Source organism: Schistocerca nitens, chromosome 5 (genome assembly GCF_023898315.1).
Source record: "Schistocerca nitens isolate TAMUIC-IGC-003100 chromosome 5, iqSchNite1.1, whole genome shotgun sequence".
Lineage (NCBI taxonomy): Eukaryota > Metazoa > Arthropoda > Insecta > Orthoptera > Acrididae > Schistocerca > Schistocerca nitens.
Window position 1 is genome coordinate 252,426,980 of NC_064618.1, and position 21,184 is coordinate 252,448,163.

The 21,184-nt window shown below is 43.5% G+C and overlaps 1 protein-coding gene across 2 annotated transcripts; it reads right to left on the minus strand.

The window, feature by feature from the left end:
* Nucleotides 1-561: 561 nt before the first annotated feature.
* On the minus strand, nt 562-18,162 carry LOC126259939 (uncharacterized). 2 transcript variants are annotated; one of them, XM_049957033.1, is made up of 2 exons: nt 18,005-18,162; nt 562-964 (listed from the first exon to the last, which is right to left on the minus strand). In XM_049957033.1, the coding sequence occupies exons 1-2, from the start codon at nt 18,017-18,019 to the stop codon at nt 743-745; spliced, it is 237 nt and encodes a 78-aa protein (XP_049812990.1). In that variant the 5' UTR covers nt 18,020-18,162; the 3' UTR covers nt 562-742. The 2 variants fall into 2 exon arrangements, with proteins under 2 accessions (XP_049812990.1, XP_049812991.1); XM_049957034.1 differs by lacking the exon at nt 18,005-18,162 and adding an exon at nt 12,563-12,706.
* Between the last annotated feature and the right edge of the window lie 3,022 nt (nt 18,163-21,184).

Consider the following 21,184-nt stretch of genomic DNA (forward strand, 5'->3'; position numbering starts at 1 on the left):
TCCTTCTGAATCTGCTTAGTGTATTCATCTCTTGGTCCCCTCCAACGATTTTTACCCTCCACGCTTCCCTCCAGTATTAAATTGGTGATCCCTTGATACCTTAGAACTTACAACGCAATCCCTTCTTCTAGTCAAGTTGTGCCACAAATTTCTCTTCTACCAGTTCTATTCGCGACCTCCTCATTAGTTACGTGATCTGCCCATCTAATCTTCAGCATTCTTCTGTTGCAGCACACTTCAAAAGCTTCTACTCTCTTCTTGCCTACACTGTTTATCGTCCACGTTTCACATCCGTACATGGCTATACTCCATACAAATAGTTTCAGAAAAGACTTCTTGACACTTAAATCTACACTCGATGTTAAGAAATTTCTCTTGGTTAGATACACTTTCCTTGTCGTAGCCAGTCTACATTTTATATCCTCTGAACTTCGACCATCCTCAGTTATTTTCTGCCAAAATAGCAAAACTCATTTACTGCTTACAAAAATATAAGCAGTCTTAAAATATTAACAATGAAAATATGGTAGTCTTTGACAAGTACTAAATTGAAACAAGATGTTACCACACGAGAAACTATATTTTATTGAGCATTTCGTACAGATGACAGTCACGTCTTAGACACACTATAATTTAGATTTTTTTCATAAAATGTTTTACTAGCAGCTACATGTGGATTTTATTTGTTATGTGTGGAACTGGAGCGGTGGAAGCCAGCTGGGGACCCGCCGGCCTCGGCGCTTCAGCCGTGGTGGCCGTGGTGCGAGTCGTGGCCACCTCCGCCGTGGTGAGAGTCGTGGTGGCCGCTTCCCCCACCGTGGTGCTGGCCCTGGTGGTAGCCCCCTTGGTGGGAGCCCCCCTGGTGGTAGCCCCCTTGGTGGCCGCCACCATGGTGGTCCGCCTCGGCACTGGCCCACAGTGGTGACACACACAGCGCCACCACCAGCACCATGGCGAACATAACCTGTGTGCCACCAAGATATGCACTTGATAGACAAATCATTGCAGCATACTGAACACACTGACATCAATTTATAATACACAGGGAGGACCACTTAAACCTTTCAGCGCAAATATCTTTGGAACAACCATATAAATTGTAAACTGACTTCCACAGGTATGAAAGGCAGGGGCTCATGGAAGTAAATGCTATGAGACATCCTAAAACGTAATCAAATATGATTTTCGACACAAATTTATGTTTTTTTAATGGGCACTCCATATTATTTCTTAAGCAATCAATAACATGTAAAATCACCAAAAGAATGGCGTTGGTTGCATTACAATACAACTACATGTCACAAAATTGCAGAGTGAAGATGACACATGAAATAAACGAAACGCGCCGCTACTGCTCGTCCCGAGATGCAAGCCTGAACACCACGTTGCTGGTAATCTCATTGTGATTAATGTTCTACCATGCAAAAAACTTTGTACTTTTTGGTATTTGCAGTGGTGTTAAGTGGACTGGAAACTATACAGATGTTCAGTCATCACAACGAAAAACAAAGAAAGCGTTTACTCGTTCGTGCTTTATTGATTACAATACGGGAATCTACATAATGGCAACTAAATACCGAACATCACCGGTCATGGTAAACATAATTAATGGCTGAGCAAGAATCTAAGACAGGGCTACATGTTAGTTTTACACAGTCGTGTGACTGGATATCATATTTTTTCCAGTCTCGAGATGCATTAGAAGTATTGTGATGCAACCAACGCCATTCTTTTAATATTTCATGTTGATGATTGCTTAAAAAATAATATGGGGTGTCCGCTTGAAAAAATAAGTGCGCGTTGAAAAAAATATTTTCTTTCGTGTTAAAATGTCTCATAGTATTTATTTCCATGAGTCCCTGACTTACAATCGTACCTGTGAAAGTCGTTTTACAAAGTCTGTTGTTGTTCCAGAGATATTTGTGCTGAAACGTTTTAGAGGACTACCCTGTATGACACTCTAATCTGGCTTGTTCTGTTTACTGTTTCCACGAATTGCTAGATTACGCGCCTGCAATAAACTTCATGTGAGCGAAAGTGAAATATGTTGTCTTCACTACATAAGTGAAATTTCTTGCAAAATAAAAGCGATGTTGTAGATAGTAAAGATGGTGGTAGATAACTGTTAGAAACTAGTATATAATTTTATTCTTAACTGACGCTTTGCTTCTATCCCATAGTTGATTCTTGTTCCTCTTTACAAGCTTACCAGTTTAATGCAACAGTTTTGCAACAAGCATTAAAGCATATGTAGAAAAGAAAAGCAGCAAAATAAGATAATATTAATGAAGAACTTAGGAAACGAGGAGGATTTAGGTTATTACTAAGCCTGTTGCATTTATTAAACGAATGTTCGAAATGGAAGGTGATACCTGACTCTTGGAGAGCGGCGGAAGTAAAATCGCTCTATAAAAAAAAAATTAACTAGAACTGCTTGTGAAGATTAAAGAGAAATAAGTCTTTTGATCCCTGACTATAAATTATAAGCACAAATAATTAATACAAGACAGAAAAGAATAGCTGACGCCCTTTTACTGGAGGAACAAAATCGTCTTAGGAAAGACGATCGTGCAGTGACAATATTACAATAGTTCGAAAGAAAATTGGAAAGAGACGAGAACATCATCTGTAGATTCGTACAGCATTGGTAGGCTATGGAAAAACCTTCGATAGAGTGAATAGGTATATAATGCGATAATGGAAAGACGAGGCTACGCTAAACATTAATACAAGTGATAAAAAGTTATATTTAAATAACAAAATTGCAGTCAATACAGGCAAAGAGAGCACAATTAACAGAGGAGTACGACAAGCGTGCAGTCTCTCACCCACATTATTTAATATATACACTGCGACGCTGTTGAACAATGGAAAGAAGAAGTTAACTCATACATAAAACTAATTCCCAGAGAGACACTTTTTTGCTGATAGCTAAATGATTTTACAAAGGAGGGAAAGCGTCATGTAACAAGAGCAAAGCTATGGCTTTTAAAGGAAAATACCCAGTTCGTTCTAGAAAGAACTACATGGAAAACCAGGTGAGTAAGGCATCTCACTTTCAGTTATTATGTTGTAATGTAGGTAAGTTATGTATAAGTTAAACAATTTTTGAGTGATATATCGCACTGCACATAGACATTAGCCAATGAAAAGGCAAGACACACAGTCAAATTTCAGCAATTATTCTCATGTACAGAAATGAGACTTGGGCAGTAGTTAAAAAAGAACTAAGGAGGATACATTTAGGTAAAATGAAATTTTTAAGGAAAGTAAACGGATGTACTCTGAAAGGTCAAATGGAGCATTCTCAAATAAGGAAAGAATTAAATATATTTTGCGTCAATGAAAGAATAGAACTCGGGGTAACAAAATGGAAGAAGCATATTGGAAGAATGGAGGCAGGAAGAATAGTCACACATCTAATCGACTACAGACCTAAAGAAAAAAAAATTACAGGAAGCCCGAGGAAAAGGTGCCTTTGTGACAACGGATCAGGCTATAAGCCTACTGCTTAAACTAAAGAAAAAGAAGAATTTTGCAACGTTTGAGAAGGCCATATTTATCGATTGCTTGAAAATAATATCTATTGTAATATACAAGTAGTCTGAAAGTTTCTGTTGTTGGCTTCTAGAGTAGGAACTAGGTAAATAAACTTTTGATGAGGGACCCACTTGCGGAGATGTATCTTTCGGATGTAAAATAAAATTGAAGACCGGATCACTCTCAAATCTTCCTACACTTGATACGCACACAGGTGAAAAAGCGAGCTGTGATCTGCTTGCTCTACAGGAGCCCACGGCATGGGCGGCGTTGCGAATACGTGTCGTTGGTTCTCATCTACATGTCGAAGCACGTCCTCTTCAAAGTCCAGAGTGCGGTACGTCCGTGGAACACCACAGTCAACTCTCGTGGTTGCGAATGTACCATTGCCTCACAGCTGTTGTAACCGGGCGAAAATGGTATGTGGTGTCATAATTACTACAGGTACTGACGACGGCGCCGTAGTTCTCAGTTTGTCTGCGTACCATGAATCGGGAATTTTGAGTGTTCCAATCTTCAAACTGTTTTATACGGATACAGTGTATTTCCGGATACTGGTTTCGTATCAAAACCTTATTTATTAAATCCTCTCTACAGTCCCCAGAAACCTACAACAGGAATAGCGAAACACCCCTTATAATTAGGATCCGAGCAGAAAATTGAACTGTCGGTGCTATATAAACATTGTATTAGATTATAGATTAGATTAGTACTTGTTCCATATATCATGAATACGACACTTCTTAATGATGTTGGACGTGTCAGGTTAATAAAAGGTGTCTATACAAGTATTACATGACACTTAGTATTTTTATTTTTTGTTTTGGGTGGGGCATGGGGAAAATTTTTACTATATTTTCGATTACTGGTTGAGGCCAGTATACGCCAGATGCAAATCTAAAAACTGGTCGCAGCAACTGATGACCACGCGCACAATTTTTAGATCTGCGTCTGGCGTATACTGGCCTCAACCAGTCTTTGGGACTATAATGAAGACTGCGGTAAAGACTATCTTTGATTGGACGAAACGGTCAACCGTAGAGTTATAAGCTGAAAGTCCACCTCGGTAAAAGTATTTAATTTCGTCACACTATCAGCCTGAAGTAAAATTTTTTAACAAGTTTGCTGCATTCAGGCGAAGAAGATGACGAGTTGGAAGCATGTTGAACCTCCAAGACAACGCAGCCTCTAAGCTGACCACCCAATAACATAAAAATTCGAAGGGAAAACCCGCATTTTCATATAATAATTCCAGTGTCATGTGTATACGGAGACGTAGCAAAACCGTTCCTTGACAATGTTTGAGACAGAAAACGTTCCCCGCACAGGTTACATTATTTTATCGTAATTACACTTCCCTTTTAAACATTTTCGACATCATTGGTCGTTATAAAGCACAATGATTAAAAATAGATTCCCCTTATAAACACCCGGCGTTTATGTCATCAAGAAGAAGTAAACGTAAGAGATGGCTGTAACTCAGGTTGCTGTAGTCTGTAACAAATGACGTAATACCAAAACCGATGTTATGCCACCCGGTCCACATTACAGCAACATGGTAAGAAACAGTGCTTCCACATCGTGGTTCTTCGTGTGTGCGTGTGTGGTTTGTGTGTGTGTGTGTGTGTGTGTGTGTGAGAGAGAGAGAGAGAGAGAGAGAGAGAGGGGGAGAGAGAGAGAGTGCTCCATTTAGAATCAAACCGTTCGTTACACTCTACACCGGATCGTGTTAAACTGTATCATTATTCATAGCTTAGTGGCCTCGATAATGTCAAATATATGACGCATTCAAAGAGTAATAAACATCAGAAATTACGCTACTTGCTGGTAACATGTTCTCATCCAAAAAGTTTGCTCTATGGACTGAAATCTTCAAATGACATTCCTTGGAATGTTCTAGCGTTTCTGGAAAAGGGAAGTTCTAGTGTCTCTGGAAAACGGCGTGTACTTTAATTCCACATGCCGTCTCGACCTACTAGTGTATCATAAGAAAACTGCCAACGGGGGGGGGATTTTGGAGGTTGAATGAAACAGGGAAACTGCGGAAGCTGAAAAGGAATATACACTGGCGAAAAAAAAAAATTGCCGGCCGAAGTGGCCGAGCGGTTAAAGGCGATACAGTCTGGAACCGCACGATCGCTACGGTCGCAGGTTCGAATCCTGCCTCGGGCATGGATGTGTGTGATGTCCTTAGGTTAGTTAGGTTTAAGTAGTTCTAAGTTCTAGGGGACTTATGACCACAGCAGTTGAGTCCCATAGTGCTCAGAGCCATTTTTTTTTTTAAAAATTGCAACACCAAACAGGATTGAAATTTCAGGAATATGTTTGTCCAGGTTGTTGTTTTTGTGGTCTTCAGTCCTGAGACTGGTTTGATGCAGCTCTCCATGCTACTCTATCCTGTGCAAGCTTCTTCATCTCCCAGTACCTACTGCAATCTACATCCTTCTGAATCTGCTTGTCCAGGTAACATATTTAAATGATTAACATTACCAGATCACAGGTTAACGTAAGCGCAAAAGAAGATACTGAAAATGTGAAATGCTGGTACATTAACAATCACTGTAACCGCCAGAATATTGAACGGAATCTTGCAAGCGTACGTGCTTTGTGTCGTACAGGTGCCAGATGTCAGTTTATGGATGGAGTTCCATGCCTGCTGCACTTGGTCGGTCTTACAGGGACAGGTAATGTGGTTTCTGTATGACGCTGGAGTTGTCGCCCGTTAATGTAACACATATGCTCGACTGGAGACCGATCTGGTGATAGAGGAGGCAAAGGCAACATGTCGACACTCTGCAGAGCATCCTGGGTTACAACAGCGATATATGTTCGACCGTTATCCTGTTGAAAAGAACCCCCTGGTAAGCTCTTCATGACTGTCAGCGTAACAGTTCGAATCACCAGAATGACGTATCAATTTGCAGTTGGGGTGCGTGGGATAGCCACGAGTGTGCGCCCGCTGACATACAAATCCGGCTGCCTCGTCCAGCGGCTAAGTCCCGCTCAAGGTAACCCGCCTTACACTGCGGTATGCAGTAAATGCAAACAGCCATGGCAATAACCCACCCACCTCCCCAGGGGTCGCAACCCCTGCAACCCACAGAACATAAAGATGCTTCAGTAGCTGGTTTTTTTTTTTTTTAAGGGAAAGGATCTTTATTAGGGATGATAATATACAGTAATATCACCTTGTACTTTAATATAATTTGTCAACACTCCATCAATCTTAGCCCAAATGTTAACTCTCTCATTAGAATTAACACGTCTCGAGCAAGCAAACAGGTTGATTGCAGACCCTCAACTGGCCTGCTTCTAATCAACACACATGCACCAGTAGCACCGTGGCAGAACCAGCTTTCCTCAGAAAACACAACAGACCTCCACCCCGTTCTCCGATCGGCTCTCGATTACACAACTGAAGTCCAATACGATGGTGGTTTATGGTCAGAGGAACACACGCTACAGGGCGTCTGGCTCGGAGCTGTCCGTGAAGTAACCGATTTGTAAAAGTTCGTTGTGTCTCAGTGGTGCCAGCTACTGTTCGAATTGCTGTGGATGACGCAGTGCGATGAACCACAGCTATACGCCGAACATGATTGCCTTCCCTCTCGGTAGTGCCACGTGGTCTTCTGGAAGGCAGTTTCGGCCTACCATCCCTTCTCGTCGCCACCGCTGCCAGAAGTCATGTACACTAGGTACATTACTTCCACGTTTTTCTGCAATATTGCGAAAGTAACATCCATCTTCACGTAACCAGATTACACGACCTGGTTCAAACTCAGTCACCTGGTTGTTTCAAATGGTTCAAATGGCTCTAAGCACTATGAGACTTAACATCTGAGGTCATCAGTCCCCTAGACCTAGAACTGCTTAAACTTAACTAACCTAAGAACATCACACACATCCATGCCAGAGGAAGGATTCGAAACTGCAACCGCAGCAGCAGTGTGGTTCCGGGCTGGAGCGCCTTAAACCGCTCGGCCACAGCGGCCGGCACCTGATTGGTAATGGCGTCTCCGTTGTCGTATAGGTACTGCGTCCAATTTCAAAGGTTTATAACGTTCACGACCGTTATAAGTCATATGTACAGCATACCTGATGTGCATCCATTCGTATGCGGCTGCCGCAAAATTAGGGTACACATCATCTTTCAGATGTAGAAGCACTTGTACCAAATGTAGTTTATGTCGCACAATTTCTTCTTGATGCAGCAATTTCTTTCCGTCAGTGTATGTGAACGAAAATAGGTGCTTTATGCATTACATCGATGAAATGATAACAGGGAAATGATTCGTACTCAGACTTTTGTAGGTCCACACTATCTAAAAATAGTATAATATTCGATAAAATCGTTATGAACATGAAACGAAAGATTGGTGCTTGAAGTCTCATCGCCGACGGGATTATTAAAGACGGTCGACGAGTTCAGATTGAACAAACGTTCAGAAGGAACCATCCCATCATTCGCCTCTCATCTGGATGACCAGTCGAGGATTTCCGCCCCGCTCCACCAAATTAGTAACCAGCGTCTTCACCAGCTCGCTACCTACTCGATATAAACTCAAATGAGCAACAAACATTCAATTACGGTATGGAAAATGACAGGAATTCATTTTTCTTGAAACATCAGAGGATCGGCCATTTTTACTTGCGAGAAAAACTGTCATACTGATGAAAAGATGGTACGGTAATTGATACACTTTGGAAATTGTAACATGAAGTTTAATACATCAAAATTAAAATCAGTTTCATGAAAGAATGACGTTGGGGTGGATACTGCAGAGAAGAATTTGTGTAACCACTATTAACCGAACAGAGAGTCGACTGAACGACCGAACGAAAAGCAGTCTGAAGGGAGCATTATAACATAAAATTCAATAGCAGAGAAGCTGTAAAAAGGTATGACACTCTGAAAGAAGTAGCTGACGTAGAAAAAGGAATAATGTAGTGAGCCGTTCAGATCGTTGTAACAGTACATCGAAAACCAGTCAAATTCTGAAGTTCATTCTAATCTACAAAATCCTACACAAGACATTTGACATAGTGTCAGAACGGTTGTATAACAGGAGACATGACAGCAGTTCAACATAATTATCTTTAAATGGCCGAGGAGTATAAATTTAAGGATTAATACTAGACACTTGTCAACGTTAGTTGACATTATACACGAACGATTAAAAAAGGAAATTAAAATATACTGACCGATGATAAAATACAATAAAGTTAACGGTATTCCTAAGGGGTTGACACAATTAATTATTAAAACAATATTGCTATGGGATACTGTGTATAATACAGCCGTTTCATCATCTAAAAAGGAGTATGGAACTTGGCATCTAGGGTAGAGAAGGGATGAAGTGAGTAATAATTTTTATTCTTAGAAATTAAGTACAAACTGGGGACAAGACCATTTTAAAAAAATATACGTGGTGTTTCAAAGTTTTTGCAGTAAATGTCTGGGGGTGCAGGTCGTGTTATGGGGAACAAGGTTTTCTAGAGTTAAATTATTCACAGACGGTTTCCAGTGACGTTAGGCATCCATATGTATTGGTTATACTTCTGAGAAGTAGCGGCAGGTGATCTGAAGCGATCTTACGCCTTGCGTAGCGTCAATATACAGTCAAATGCTCCGTAAGAAAGGGGATAGGCCCAGCAAGTTCCTTATTTGCTTCTAAAATATCATTTTCCGCTTGCAGACACACTTCCCTTGCTGAAAATCTTTCAGTTTGCTGTGGTAAGTAGTGTATATAGAATGTCCGGAAAGAAACACCGACAAGCCTTAGGGACAGAGGCCTTCCACAAAAACACGAAAAAATAGTAAGAGCTGTGAGCACTTGTTCTTTAGAGGAGGTGTGCTTCACATAGCGATCATGAACAAGTGCTCACAGCTCTTAAAGTATGCATTTGTAGGTCCCATGTTTAAAACTGAACTTAAAACTCCGCCCGAACAGCCATGAAGGCCCAACAGTATCGACCGGCTGCCGTGTCGTACTTAGTCCATAGGCGTCACTGGATGGAGATGTGGAAGGGCATGTGGTCAGCACACCGCTTTTCCGACATTATGTCAGTTTACGTGACCGAGACCCCATGTTAACTCCTCCCAAAACACGGTAAGCAAAGTCATAGCAGTCGAAGAGATCTGTTTCTTAGTACCGATGATGAATAAGGGCTCGTACCTCTTAAGGTATACATTTTAGAGCCCTTGTTTGCTAGATTTTTTTTTTCTTGTTTCGATGTAAGGAACATGTCACTAAAGGTTGTCGGTGCTTTTTTGGGACACCCTATATGCTGATTTGCCAGAACATTATGACCCCCACCTACTATTGATATAAACCCATCCTGCCAATAGCACCGTCACCTGGCGGGAATGTCTACTATTCAGACACATGCTCGATGCCTGTAGTATCAGTGAGCGTGCTGTCCGCGTGTAGAATGGGGAAGGTTTGCTAGCTATCTGAGTTTGACCGAAGGCAGGTTGGGATGGCCTGGAGGCTCGGAACGAGCATTTCGAAAACTTCATGACTTATCCGGTGTTTGCTGTGGTGTCTTCAACAAGTAGCGAAACCAAGGTGAAACCACATGCAGACGTCATGGGGTTGGGCGTCAGTCCTGATTACAGATGGACATTGTAGACTGGTAGGCTAGTAAAACAGGAGAGGCGGCGAATTGTGGCGGAGCTAACTTCAGAATATAATGATGGGCAGAGTACACGAGTGTCTGATCACTCCTAACAATGGGCCTCCACAGTCGATGACTGATAGATGTGCCAATGTTAACGCCAGGACATCGGCAACTGCGACTGGCATAGATAAATGACCACTGGCACTGGACGTTGATGCTGTGGCAGAACATTTTATGGTCTGATGGATCCCGATGCCTTTCCCAACAAGCTGCTGGAAGGGGCAAATCCGTCGTCTCCAAGGAGAAGAACTCCTTGAGACCTGTACTGCGGGACGGAGTCAAGCTGGCGGAGACTACTTTATGCTCTGAGGAACATCCGCGTGGGCATCCATGGATCCAATGGAGCTGGTGCAAGGCACCATGAAAGCCAAGGAATATCCTAACTGGTTGCATATCACGTACACCCCTTCATGACGATCATGTTTCCCGGTTGCAGTGGCATTGTTCAGTAAGATAAAGCGCCATGTCATAAGGCTAGGAGTGTGATGGAGTGGTTCGAGTACCACAGTGGCCAGTTCCAACTGATGTGAGGGTCTCCTGAATCGCCAGATCAGAACCCGATCGAACACATCTGGAATGTGACTGAACGTGGCGTCAGAACTCATCGCCCCATCCCAGGAACTTACGGCATTTAGGTGACTCGTGTGTGTAAATATAGTGCCAACTCTCTCCAGCGACCTATCAGGGCCTCGTTGCTTACATACCACGACGCATCGCCGCTGTTATCCGGGCAAAGGTGGGCACACCGGCTATTACATAGATGGTCATAATATTCTGGCTGATTAGTGTATAGTGTGGTCAGAAGCAGTGTGAAAAGCTTGTAAGGCGTTACATGTTTGGCTGTCCTGAAAAATAATTATTAAGAAAATATTTGACACGTTGCGTCGTTTCCTATCCTAGATTATTAACACTGAATGTAGCCAATGTGGCCGTAGCGCACAAATTCAAGCTGCGCGCCAGACACTATTAATGTTAGTTGTTCCCGTAGTGTAGATGATGGCGCGCGAGAGTGCTCATCCTTTCGTTCGAACTCGATCCTTACTACCGATCCATGTCCAATATTTGTATCGCTCTCTTGTTCGGTTTCAAGAAACCAAACGAACACGTTTGGCGGCAACGTCTCTAGTTCGGCTGCTGAACTGGCGTACGCAACAGCCTGATTGGCTAATTACAATGATAATTAACTAGGAAACGTCACACATGTATCTAATTTTTCTTAACAGTTATTTTCAACACATCCTAGCCTGTAACACCGTTACATGCTTTCCATACTTCTTCTGACCACTCTATACATATACGAGTGTCTGAAAGCATCGAAATAGTCCAAGATTGCATAATTGTATCCATTACTGAATGTCTTAACAACGACGTTCGGAATATCCAGAAAAGAGGGAACATAGGCACTTATAACGAGGTTTTTAGTTAAAGCTGGAAATGTGACAGTGTACCACATGCTTCTAGAAGTGAAAAAAGTCTGTCTGAAAGCACTCGAACTACGGAACGGAAATTAATTGAAATACAGAGAGATATGCAAAGTGGAGATTTGCACCATGGTAAATAAGGGATTAGAAAAGTTAAATCCATAGAGGCTCTCAGCAAACGTATTTTTCGCTAATGACTAAGATAATACTTCAATAAACCAGATATCGTATAAGAATCTGTTGAAATTACATGTCTGAAATGATAAAACGCCCCCTTAGCACAACATATCTTCTACATTCTTTACGATAGGCACTTTTGTGCAGTATATGTGAAGTAAAGCGTAATGTGTAGTGCGATTAATTGTTAGTTGCAACCTAGAACTTCTGCAGGTGAGACTGATATTCTGCTCAGATACGTAACTGTGTAGGGTCTCATCCGTCGTGTTAATGAAAACGAAGGGAGAGGCTTAAAATTTGTGGGAATCTTCCAGCTTAACGTTCCAGTCCAACAGACGGAGGCATCAGCGTTCTCAGATTTTCTCACTCCATGAGACATTGCGGAGTTTACAATTTTACTCTCGAAATTGTTGCCAAATCCGATGACCTACAAAACGACACCACTGCCTAATTCGCCCATGTTACCGATACACCACAAGAGAAAACGTTTTGTCTCAGCATTGATCGAACTTGCTAAATATGGTTCCACCACATGGTATAGTTGTGAATCACTGAAGACTGTTACGGATAGAGGTCTCAGTGGCGCGCATTCTCACAGCGGCACAGATGTGTCATATAATTTGGCTACTCCGAGAACAACCACCGCCCCTGACAATGTGGCACAACAACTACTAGAAACTGGTAACAAATGCGGACATTTATGTAATCCCAAAATGGAATTTCCGCTCAGCGCAAGTACTCACCAAGAACTTGTTCATTCTGTTCGATTTGGCTTCAGACCTGCAGAGCGTAGAGCGGTGGTGGCTCTTATATAGAGGTCCGGTGTAATAAATACGGGACCCGGCGTCTTCCCGGAGACGCCTCCCGGCGGCCGTGACCGGTCTCACGAAGGCGTTGCCCAAACCGGCCTCTGGACACGGTCACGCCTTCCCCACCAGCGCCGGCAGCTGAGCAAACACTGTGCGAAAAACTCCCATCTGCCGGGGAGTCACCGCCGGTCACTGACTCCACCTTAACAGCTGCGTGTGAAATCGTACTTGGTAATCAAGACTTTAACAGCTAAATAGTTGGTATCACTCACAGAAACACATTCGTCCAGTGTTCGTTCTCTTAAGTTCTAAATAATGCCGTTGCTAACGTTTACCAGATATTCTCAGCGTGTTTAGATGTATTATCAAAAGTCTACGATGATCTCTCCTGAAGTAGAGAGTAAATTTTTATCGCTTTATTAGCTGAGAAAGAAGAATAATTTCCGGCTTCTTCTAGGTCTGCACATATTGAAGCCTCATTGCTGCATCGTTTCAGTATTGTGTAAATGCTTTGTGTAGACAGCAGTCTACGCGCTGATAACGTGGTAGTAAGAAGACTTGCGGCTCCCTATCTTTGAAACATAAATTCGAAACACACCTACAAATTGTTTTCGTCGTAATGGGGCTATTCTTCACAGTTATGAAGAACTGGAAATTTCCAGTATCAGAGGTATCCCATACCTCCTTTTCTCTGATATTTTTCAGTGAAGCTTCACAAGTGTCAATAAAATTCGTCATGGGAAACTGCATGTAGTTCTGCTGTTCTCCCAGTTTTTGAATGGATAATGACAATCTTTCTCGAGCTGTGACACGTACGTTGCAATGACTACTATGTGCAAATAACGATAAGGAAATGCCAATGTTATTAAGGGGGCCATTTTTTCCATATATGTTTGTTTTCCGATAATTACATTTTAGATTAAACACTAAAGGTCATCCTACAAATTTATAGAACAATGGATCAGTGCACTAAGTGATGTGGCTGACTTTTCTGTTAATGTTACCCATATTTTCACGTTCAAAACTAAAATATTGTCATTTATCTAAATTTAAGATAAATTTGAACTGTTTTTCAAAAATCAATAGATTACCCAATTCATGATAAAATTGCGAGAAAACTAGGAATTTAGTGTTTCCCTAGTGACAGTTATCATTAAGGATCACCGGCCATTTGACCATCTTCTTCTGTGCGGATGCACAAACAGTGCCCGAACAATTACGGCAAAAAGACGCGAGTAATGAATATAATGAGCAGGGGTACTATGAATGTAGTGCGGGACCATAAGTTGGGAATGTGGGTCCCACGGGAAGTGTGCCAGAGATAATTCCCTGAAGTTGCACTATCCTCTGTGTCCTCGGTGGCTCAGATGGATAGAGCGTCTGACGTTTAAACAGGAAATCCTGGGTTCGAGTCCGCGTCGGGGCACACATTTTCAACTGCCCCGTTGAATTATACTGACGCCTGTGTCCAGCTAGGGGTATGCATTTCATTGTAAGATTAGTTATTTTAATATCAATACTGAAATGAAATGAAATGATCGTATGGCATTGTTGGCCGGGAGGCCCCTTGCAGGGAAGTTCGGCCGCCGTATTGCAAGTCCTTTTTAGTTGACGCCAATTCGGCGACTTGCACGTCAATGATGATGAAATGATGAACACACAACACCCAGTCATCACGAGGTAGAGAAAATCCCTGACCCCGCCGGGAATCGAACCCGGGACCCCGTGCGCAGGAAGCGAGAACGCTACCGCAAGACCACGAGCTGCGGACATATCAATACTAATTTCGTATAACACTCGGGATCTAATGACGATGAATTCCACACGAGAACTAAGAACGCATATTTGACGATTGGAAATTCCTTAATCGTCTGAACTAGTATTTCATAGAAATGTCTATGGGTGCCATATTAATTTTTTATTTTTGCAGCCTACTTTCTCCTTTCTAGCATGATAAGAACTAGGTTTACTCTACTGGACATTGTCTCCTCCTGATTTCCAGGGCAGTACACATTACACTTCCAATTAAATTTATCTTGTCTAATAGAATGCATGCATGCCACTCGCGCATGGAAATGCTAACTATGCTCTTCCTTAACGATTCACGCCGGCGTGTACAACCGGTAGCTCACGCTCGACTCTTCAAATTATGCTACCAGTAATATACGTATACATGATGTGTTTACCTAACAGCCAGGGACATGTAATATCGGTGAATACTATTTTTTGTGACCCTTCAGCGAGAGAGGTTCTTCAAAAATTGAGATGTCAGACAATATGTGTTAAATTATTTCATGTGATGTCTTGTTGCTTTAAAATTATTGACACTGGCCACTTTCAAAATAAAATATTAAAATAGTAGCCGATTACGTGTGAACACTACCATCGCCCGCTGTGGGAAGCAGGTAAAGCATCTCCGCCAGATGAGGGAGAGGTTGAATACGTGTGCCACCCCGGATCGAGAAACATAACTCTCAGCGCCGGCATGAACGTGTTAGCGTGCACTGATCATTAAATACACTACTACCCGCTTGCCTTTCGTGAACTTGTATAGACGTTACAAATCTTCTGTACTACATGAAAATGGACGCGTATGGTGTTTATTTGAATGTAATTATCACACGATCGTGTATTTTGTAGTTTAGCAGACTTTATCTAGGATGATATGAAAACGGAAGTCAACCAATGTGGGGAGCAGCAATCCTTCTCTCAGTCGTTCAAAGGAATCATAATGTAAAGACTGGCGAATGCCTTGGAATATGACGACAAAGCATGTAGTTGATGCGCTATGTATAGAAGTACAGTTTTCTACTTTTATCATGATTATTGAGATTCGCACGTATTTTAAAATAACGTCTTGGGACTTTGCATTTGGGTAGATTTCCACGTTTTTCAATATCTGAAATAGGTACTAGTCTGCAATCTCAGCCAGCTTCGATAATTGGTCAGTTTCGTAGCTGATGTACTGTCGACACCTTATTCCTAAAATACATTCCATAATTTTGCCTCCTGCTGACAGTAGATATACTTCCAAAGAAACATGCTGGGCCACTTAATCAGCTCAAAACGTCCAAGGCTGCTGTTCAGTAAGTAATTTATGGAGCCGGTGTTGAACCCAGAGAAGGGAATGAGAATATGTTTATGAAGTTCAGAATGGCATGCCTGACTTTCATTACATGGTGCAGTCACTTTAATGAGCCCACCGGCTATGTTCGACTGCAGCTGTGCAATGATCACTCAAAAACATCTGGTAGAGCATTATCAGTGGGGTATATATAAAGTATGTGAGCGGGGACGCGGAAAACGGTACAGACGCTGTTGTAATGCGGAAAAGGGAACGAGTTATTTGACGTCCAAAAGGACGTGATCAGTGGCATTCCGGCCAAGGGTGGAAGCATTTCCGAAAAGGCTAAGTCTGTAAATTGTTCACGTGCCGGCGTGGTTAAAGTATGCTTTCTGTGGCAAAATGGCGCTATCCAAAACCGGCGCCGAAGCAGCTGTGGTGCACCACGGACCATAGATGATCGGGGTGAACGAGAGCTGCGAAGATGTATACGGGCGAATAGACGTGTAATAATTGAGCAACTGACCGCTCTGATTTCAACCAAGGGACAGCAACAATGCCTCCTCAAGGACCGTTCAGCGAACGTTGCTGCGTGTGGGTTTCCCAAGCAGGCACCTGGTTCATACACCCATGCCGACAGCTGTTCGTCTGCGAGGAAAGCTGAAATTTGCGTGCCAGTACTGCAGCTAGAAGTCATGTTTTATTCTCCACTGGACAGATGACCTTCGTCATGTACACGCTGCAACAACCGTCAGAAAAATCCCGCCCATGGGAATGAGCGTTATGGTCTGGAAATGTTTTCGTGGCATTCCGTGGGTTCTAATGGTTCAAATGGCTCTGAACGCTATGGGACTTAACTTCTGAGGTCATCAGTCCCCTAGAACTTACTACTTAAACCTAACTAACCTAAGGAAATCACACACACCCATGCCCGAGGCAGGATTCGAACCTGGTACCGTAGCGATCGCGCGGTTCCAGACTCTAGCGCCTAGAACCGCTCGGCCACCCCAGCCGGCTTCCATGGGTGATCTCATCATTCTGCAAGGCATAATAGTTGAACACAAGTGTACATCTATACTTGGGGACCTTAGCCACACCTACATGCAAGGTGTTTTTTCCTCGGCATGTTAGCACCTACCAATAGAACACTGCATCGTGTCACATAGCTCGCTGTGTACGTACGTGGTTCGAAGAGTACAAGGCCTTCGTCTTTAAAACCAATCGAAAATCTGTGGCACCATGTCGATGGGCTTGTTCGCGCCGTGTACCCTCACAACAGAGAAACCTAGCGCAGCTGGCCGTGGGTTCACATCCCTGTTGGTACCTTCCAGACACTCTTCCTGCCCGTCTCGCAACGATCCGCCATGCAAAAGGTGGCTATTGAGGCCTTAGACTGGTGGTCATATTAACGTGACTAGACCGTGTAGATAATCTGCTATCTGGGAGCCACGAAGATCAAACGGGATCGAACCGGTTGAACTTTCCTTTGTTTCCTGGTAATGGTACGATTATGAAATAGGGGTTGCCACCGACCTTAGAAAGTACTGACATTATTTAACGGAACAACTTCAATACAGACATTACTGTTCATAATTTGTGCCAAAATTGAAGAAGACTTCGCCCAAACTAAAATAAATTGATTCATCGTAGTCTACTGTCGCTACATTCTTGAGACCCACACAGCCCATACTGGGGGCCATTAGAGAGATTTACACAGCACAGTATTTTACTTATGAATGTTCAGATGGTTCAAATGGCTCTGAGTACTATGGGACTTAACTTCTGAGGTCATCAGTCCCCTAGAACGTAGCCGGCCGGAGTGGAACCGCGCGACCGCTACGGTCGCAGGTTCGAATCCTGCCTCGGGCATGGATGTGTGTGATGTCCTTAGGTTAGTTGGGTTTCAGTTGTTCTAAGTTCTAGGGGACTGAGGACCTCAGCAGTTAAGTCCCATAGTGCTCAGAGCCATTTGAACCATTTGAACCCCAGAACTTAGAACTACTTAAAACTAACTAACGTAAAGACACCACACACATCCATGCCCGAGGCAGTATTCGAACCTGCGACCGTAGCGGTCGAGCGGTTCCAGACTGTAGCGCCTAGAAGCGCTCGTTCTAAATGTGATATGCGTGACAAAAGTGCCTTAATGTACAGGGAACTAAATTCTCCATGACCTTCAAGAGCAAGCGAAATTGTAGGTACGCAATATTTTGTATGCTAATAAAGCGGTCAGCTATACTAGTTTCAGCAGCGTCTACTTCATGAAAATCGGTGCCAACATTTGTTTTCCCGCGGTCATAAGAGAGACTCACCAGAAACTTGTTCATCGTGCGATTCGCGATACCCTGGGAGCCTGCAGAACCGGATGCGCTCGACTAGCGCGCCGAGTGCCGGCAGTCGGCTTTTATAGTGTCGGGAGTGGACGAACGCCCTCATGAAGCCCTGCCCCAGCAGACTGGCGGTGTGTGTGTCTGGAGCCGCATCGTCACGGTAGCGCGCTGAACAGCAGCTCTTCGGCGAAACGGCCCATTGTCCTGCGGCCTGCAGGAGTTATTTCCCCGTTTTGCGGCGGCCGGCCTGTGCAGCGCAAACAGGTTTCCTCCGTCCCACCCCCTCCCTGGACAGCGGCCAGGCCGACAACGGACACTGACCTCCAGTCTGGGCAGCAGACGTTGTGGACAGGGCAGCGGCGAGCAGCCACCTGCTCCTGCTCACAAAGCCTAAAAACCGAGACCGACAGGTAGCCGTCTTGCCAGATCTTGTTTCGTGACAGTGACTAGGTTTATGATAGATTCACTAGTGGAAAAATCTCCTGTCGGAGCACAGAAAAGTCTAATATGCCTCTCTTTTAAAAGACTCTAACTAAAAAATGGGGCACCGGCTGTCACATTCTACACTACTGGCCATTAAAATTGCTGCACCAAGAAGAAATGCAGATGATAAACGGGTACTCATTGGACAAATATATTATACTAGAACTGAAAAGTTGTTGTATTTTCACGCAATTTGAATGCACAGATCCTGAGAAATCAGTACCCAGAACAACCACCTATGGCCGTGATAACGGCCTAGATACGCCTAGGCATTGAGTCAAACAGAGCTTGGATGGCATGTACAGGTACAGCTGCCCATGCAGCTTCACCACGATACCACAGTTCATCAAGAGTAGTGACTGGCGTATTGTGACGAGCCAGTTGCTCGGCCACCATTGACCGGACGTTTTCAATTGGTGAGATATCTGGAGACTGTGCTGGCCAGGGCTGCAGTCGAACATTTTCTGTATCCAGAAAGGCCCATACAGGACCTGCAACATGCGGTCGTGCTTTATCCTGCTGAAATGTAGGATTTCGCAGGGATCGAATGAAGGGTAGAGCCACGGGTCGTAACACATCTGAAATGTAACGTCCACTGTTCAAAGTGCCGTCAGTGCGAACAAGAGCTGACCGAGACGTGTAACCAATGGCACCCCATACCATCACGCCGGGTGATAAGCCAGTATGGCGATGACGAATTCACGCTTCCAATGTGCTTTCACTGCGATGTCGCCAAACACGTATGCGAGCATCATGATGCTGTAAACAGAACCTGGACTCATCCGAAAAAATGAGGTTTTGCCGTTCGTGCACCCAGGTTCGTCGTTGAGTACACCATCGCAGGCGCTCCTGTCTGTGAAGCAGCGTCAAGGGTAACCGCAGCCATGGTCTCCGAGCTGATAGTCCATGCTGCTGCAAACGTCATCGAACTGTTCGTGCCGATGGTTGTTGTCTTGCAAACGTCCCCATCTGTTGACTCAGGGATCGAGACGTGGCTGTACGATCCGTTACAGCCATGCGGATAAGATGCCTGTCATCTCGACTGCTGGTGATACAAGGCCGTTGGAATCCAGAACGGTGTTCCATATTACCCCTCTGATCCCACCGATTCCATATTCTGCTAACAGTCATTGGATCTCGACCAACGCGATACGATAAACCGCAATCGCGTTAGACTACAATCCGACCTTTATCAAAGTCGGAAACGTGATAGTATGCATTTCTCCTCCTTACACGAGGCATCACAACAAAGCTTCAGCAGGCAACGCCGGTCAACTGCTGTTTGTGTATGAGAAATCGGTTGGAAACTTTCCTTATGTCAGCACGTTGTAGGTGTTGCCACCTTGTGTGAATGCTCTGAAAAGCAAATCATTTGCATATCACAGCATCTTCTTCCTGTCGGTTAAATTTCGCGTCTGTAGCAGGTCATCTTCGTGGTGTAGCAGTTTTAATGGCCAGTAGTGTATCTCCCTCAGCACCTTTAAAAATTTTAACAAAAATTTTGGATTGGAAACATATCCACGCTCCTTTTTAACATTCAACTCACGTCTCACCCCGACAAACTCCTCTAACTGCAACTCACTCACACACACCAGTCAATCGCTGTGAGTCGCTCATACCCATCCCCTGCACTTGCCGTTCTCGTTCATTCCAGCTCCGTCTCCTTCGTGCTGTCCTACGATTACCGTCTCTTTGCAACTGTATCCCTCTTGCTCTCTCTTTCTGCTACTATCTCATTCATTCCTTCCAATTTTTGCTGTCTCTTCTTCCTGTCACTACCTCTCTTTCTCGTCATTCTCACAGACAGTGTCTCTCATTATCACAGGCTGTCACCCATTTCCACTTTCACCCATTCCTGTCCAGCTAGCACTGTTTCCACACTCTTTTCTAGCACTGTTCTGCCACTGTCAACTCTGTTCCACTGCCACTGTGTCCATCTCTTTCTGTAACACTCTCATTGTCTCCTTCGCTCTTCCTATACCACAACCACTGTCTACTATCTTTTCCTTCTCTTTCCCACTGCCACTGCCTCCTCTCTCCCAACACAGAAAAACGCGAACATATTCCCATACCAGAATTTTTGGGGAGTTTTTAAAGGTACTGAGAAAGGTAGAATGAGGCAGCTGGTACCCCACTTTTCAGTAGGTGTCTTTTAAACAGAAGGGCATTAGCCCTTTTGATGTACCAGTAGGAATATTATTCTGCCGGTTCCCCTCTTTTCGCTCCTACGGCAAGGCATGTCAATCGTATGAAAAGAACTTTATAGGTCACTAAAATTTCCATGTTTTGACTATGTGAAATTGAAATAATCCAAACTAGTTTTACATCTGAGACCAGATTTTACGTGCACAAAAATTTTGAATGTTCTTCAGTACTAAAACATGGAGTTTCCAGAACCCTTCAGATGATAATGGAGACTTTTATCAACATATTTCTGGGTGCTAAGTTACTTCCTAAATTACATTCTTGCATCACAACGGATATTATGTGCGTATTTTAGGCGTACAAGTAGGGAACTTTGAACCTCTGTATCTCGAAAACGGACGAAGATATCATGAAAATTTTCAAGGTTGTTCGAGATTGCGATCTTAGGAATATATCACAAAAATTACAGCCATTGGTCTTGGATAGTCGTGAAAACCATATTTTTCGGATTTTCTCAGGAACAGCCTCCACAAG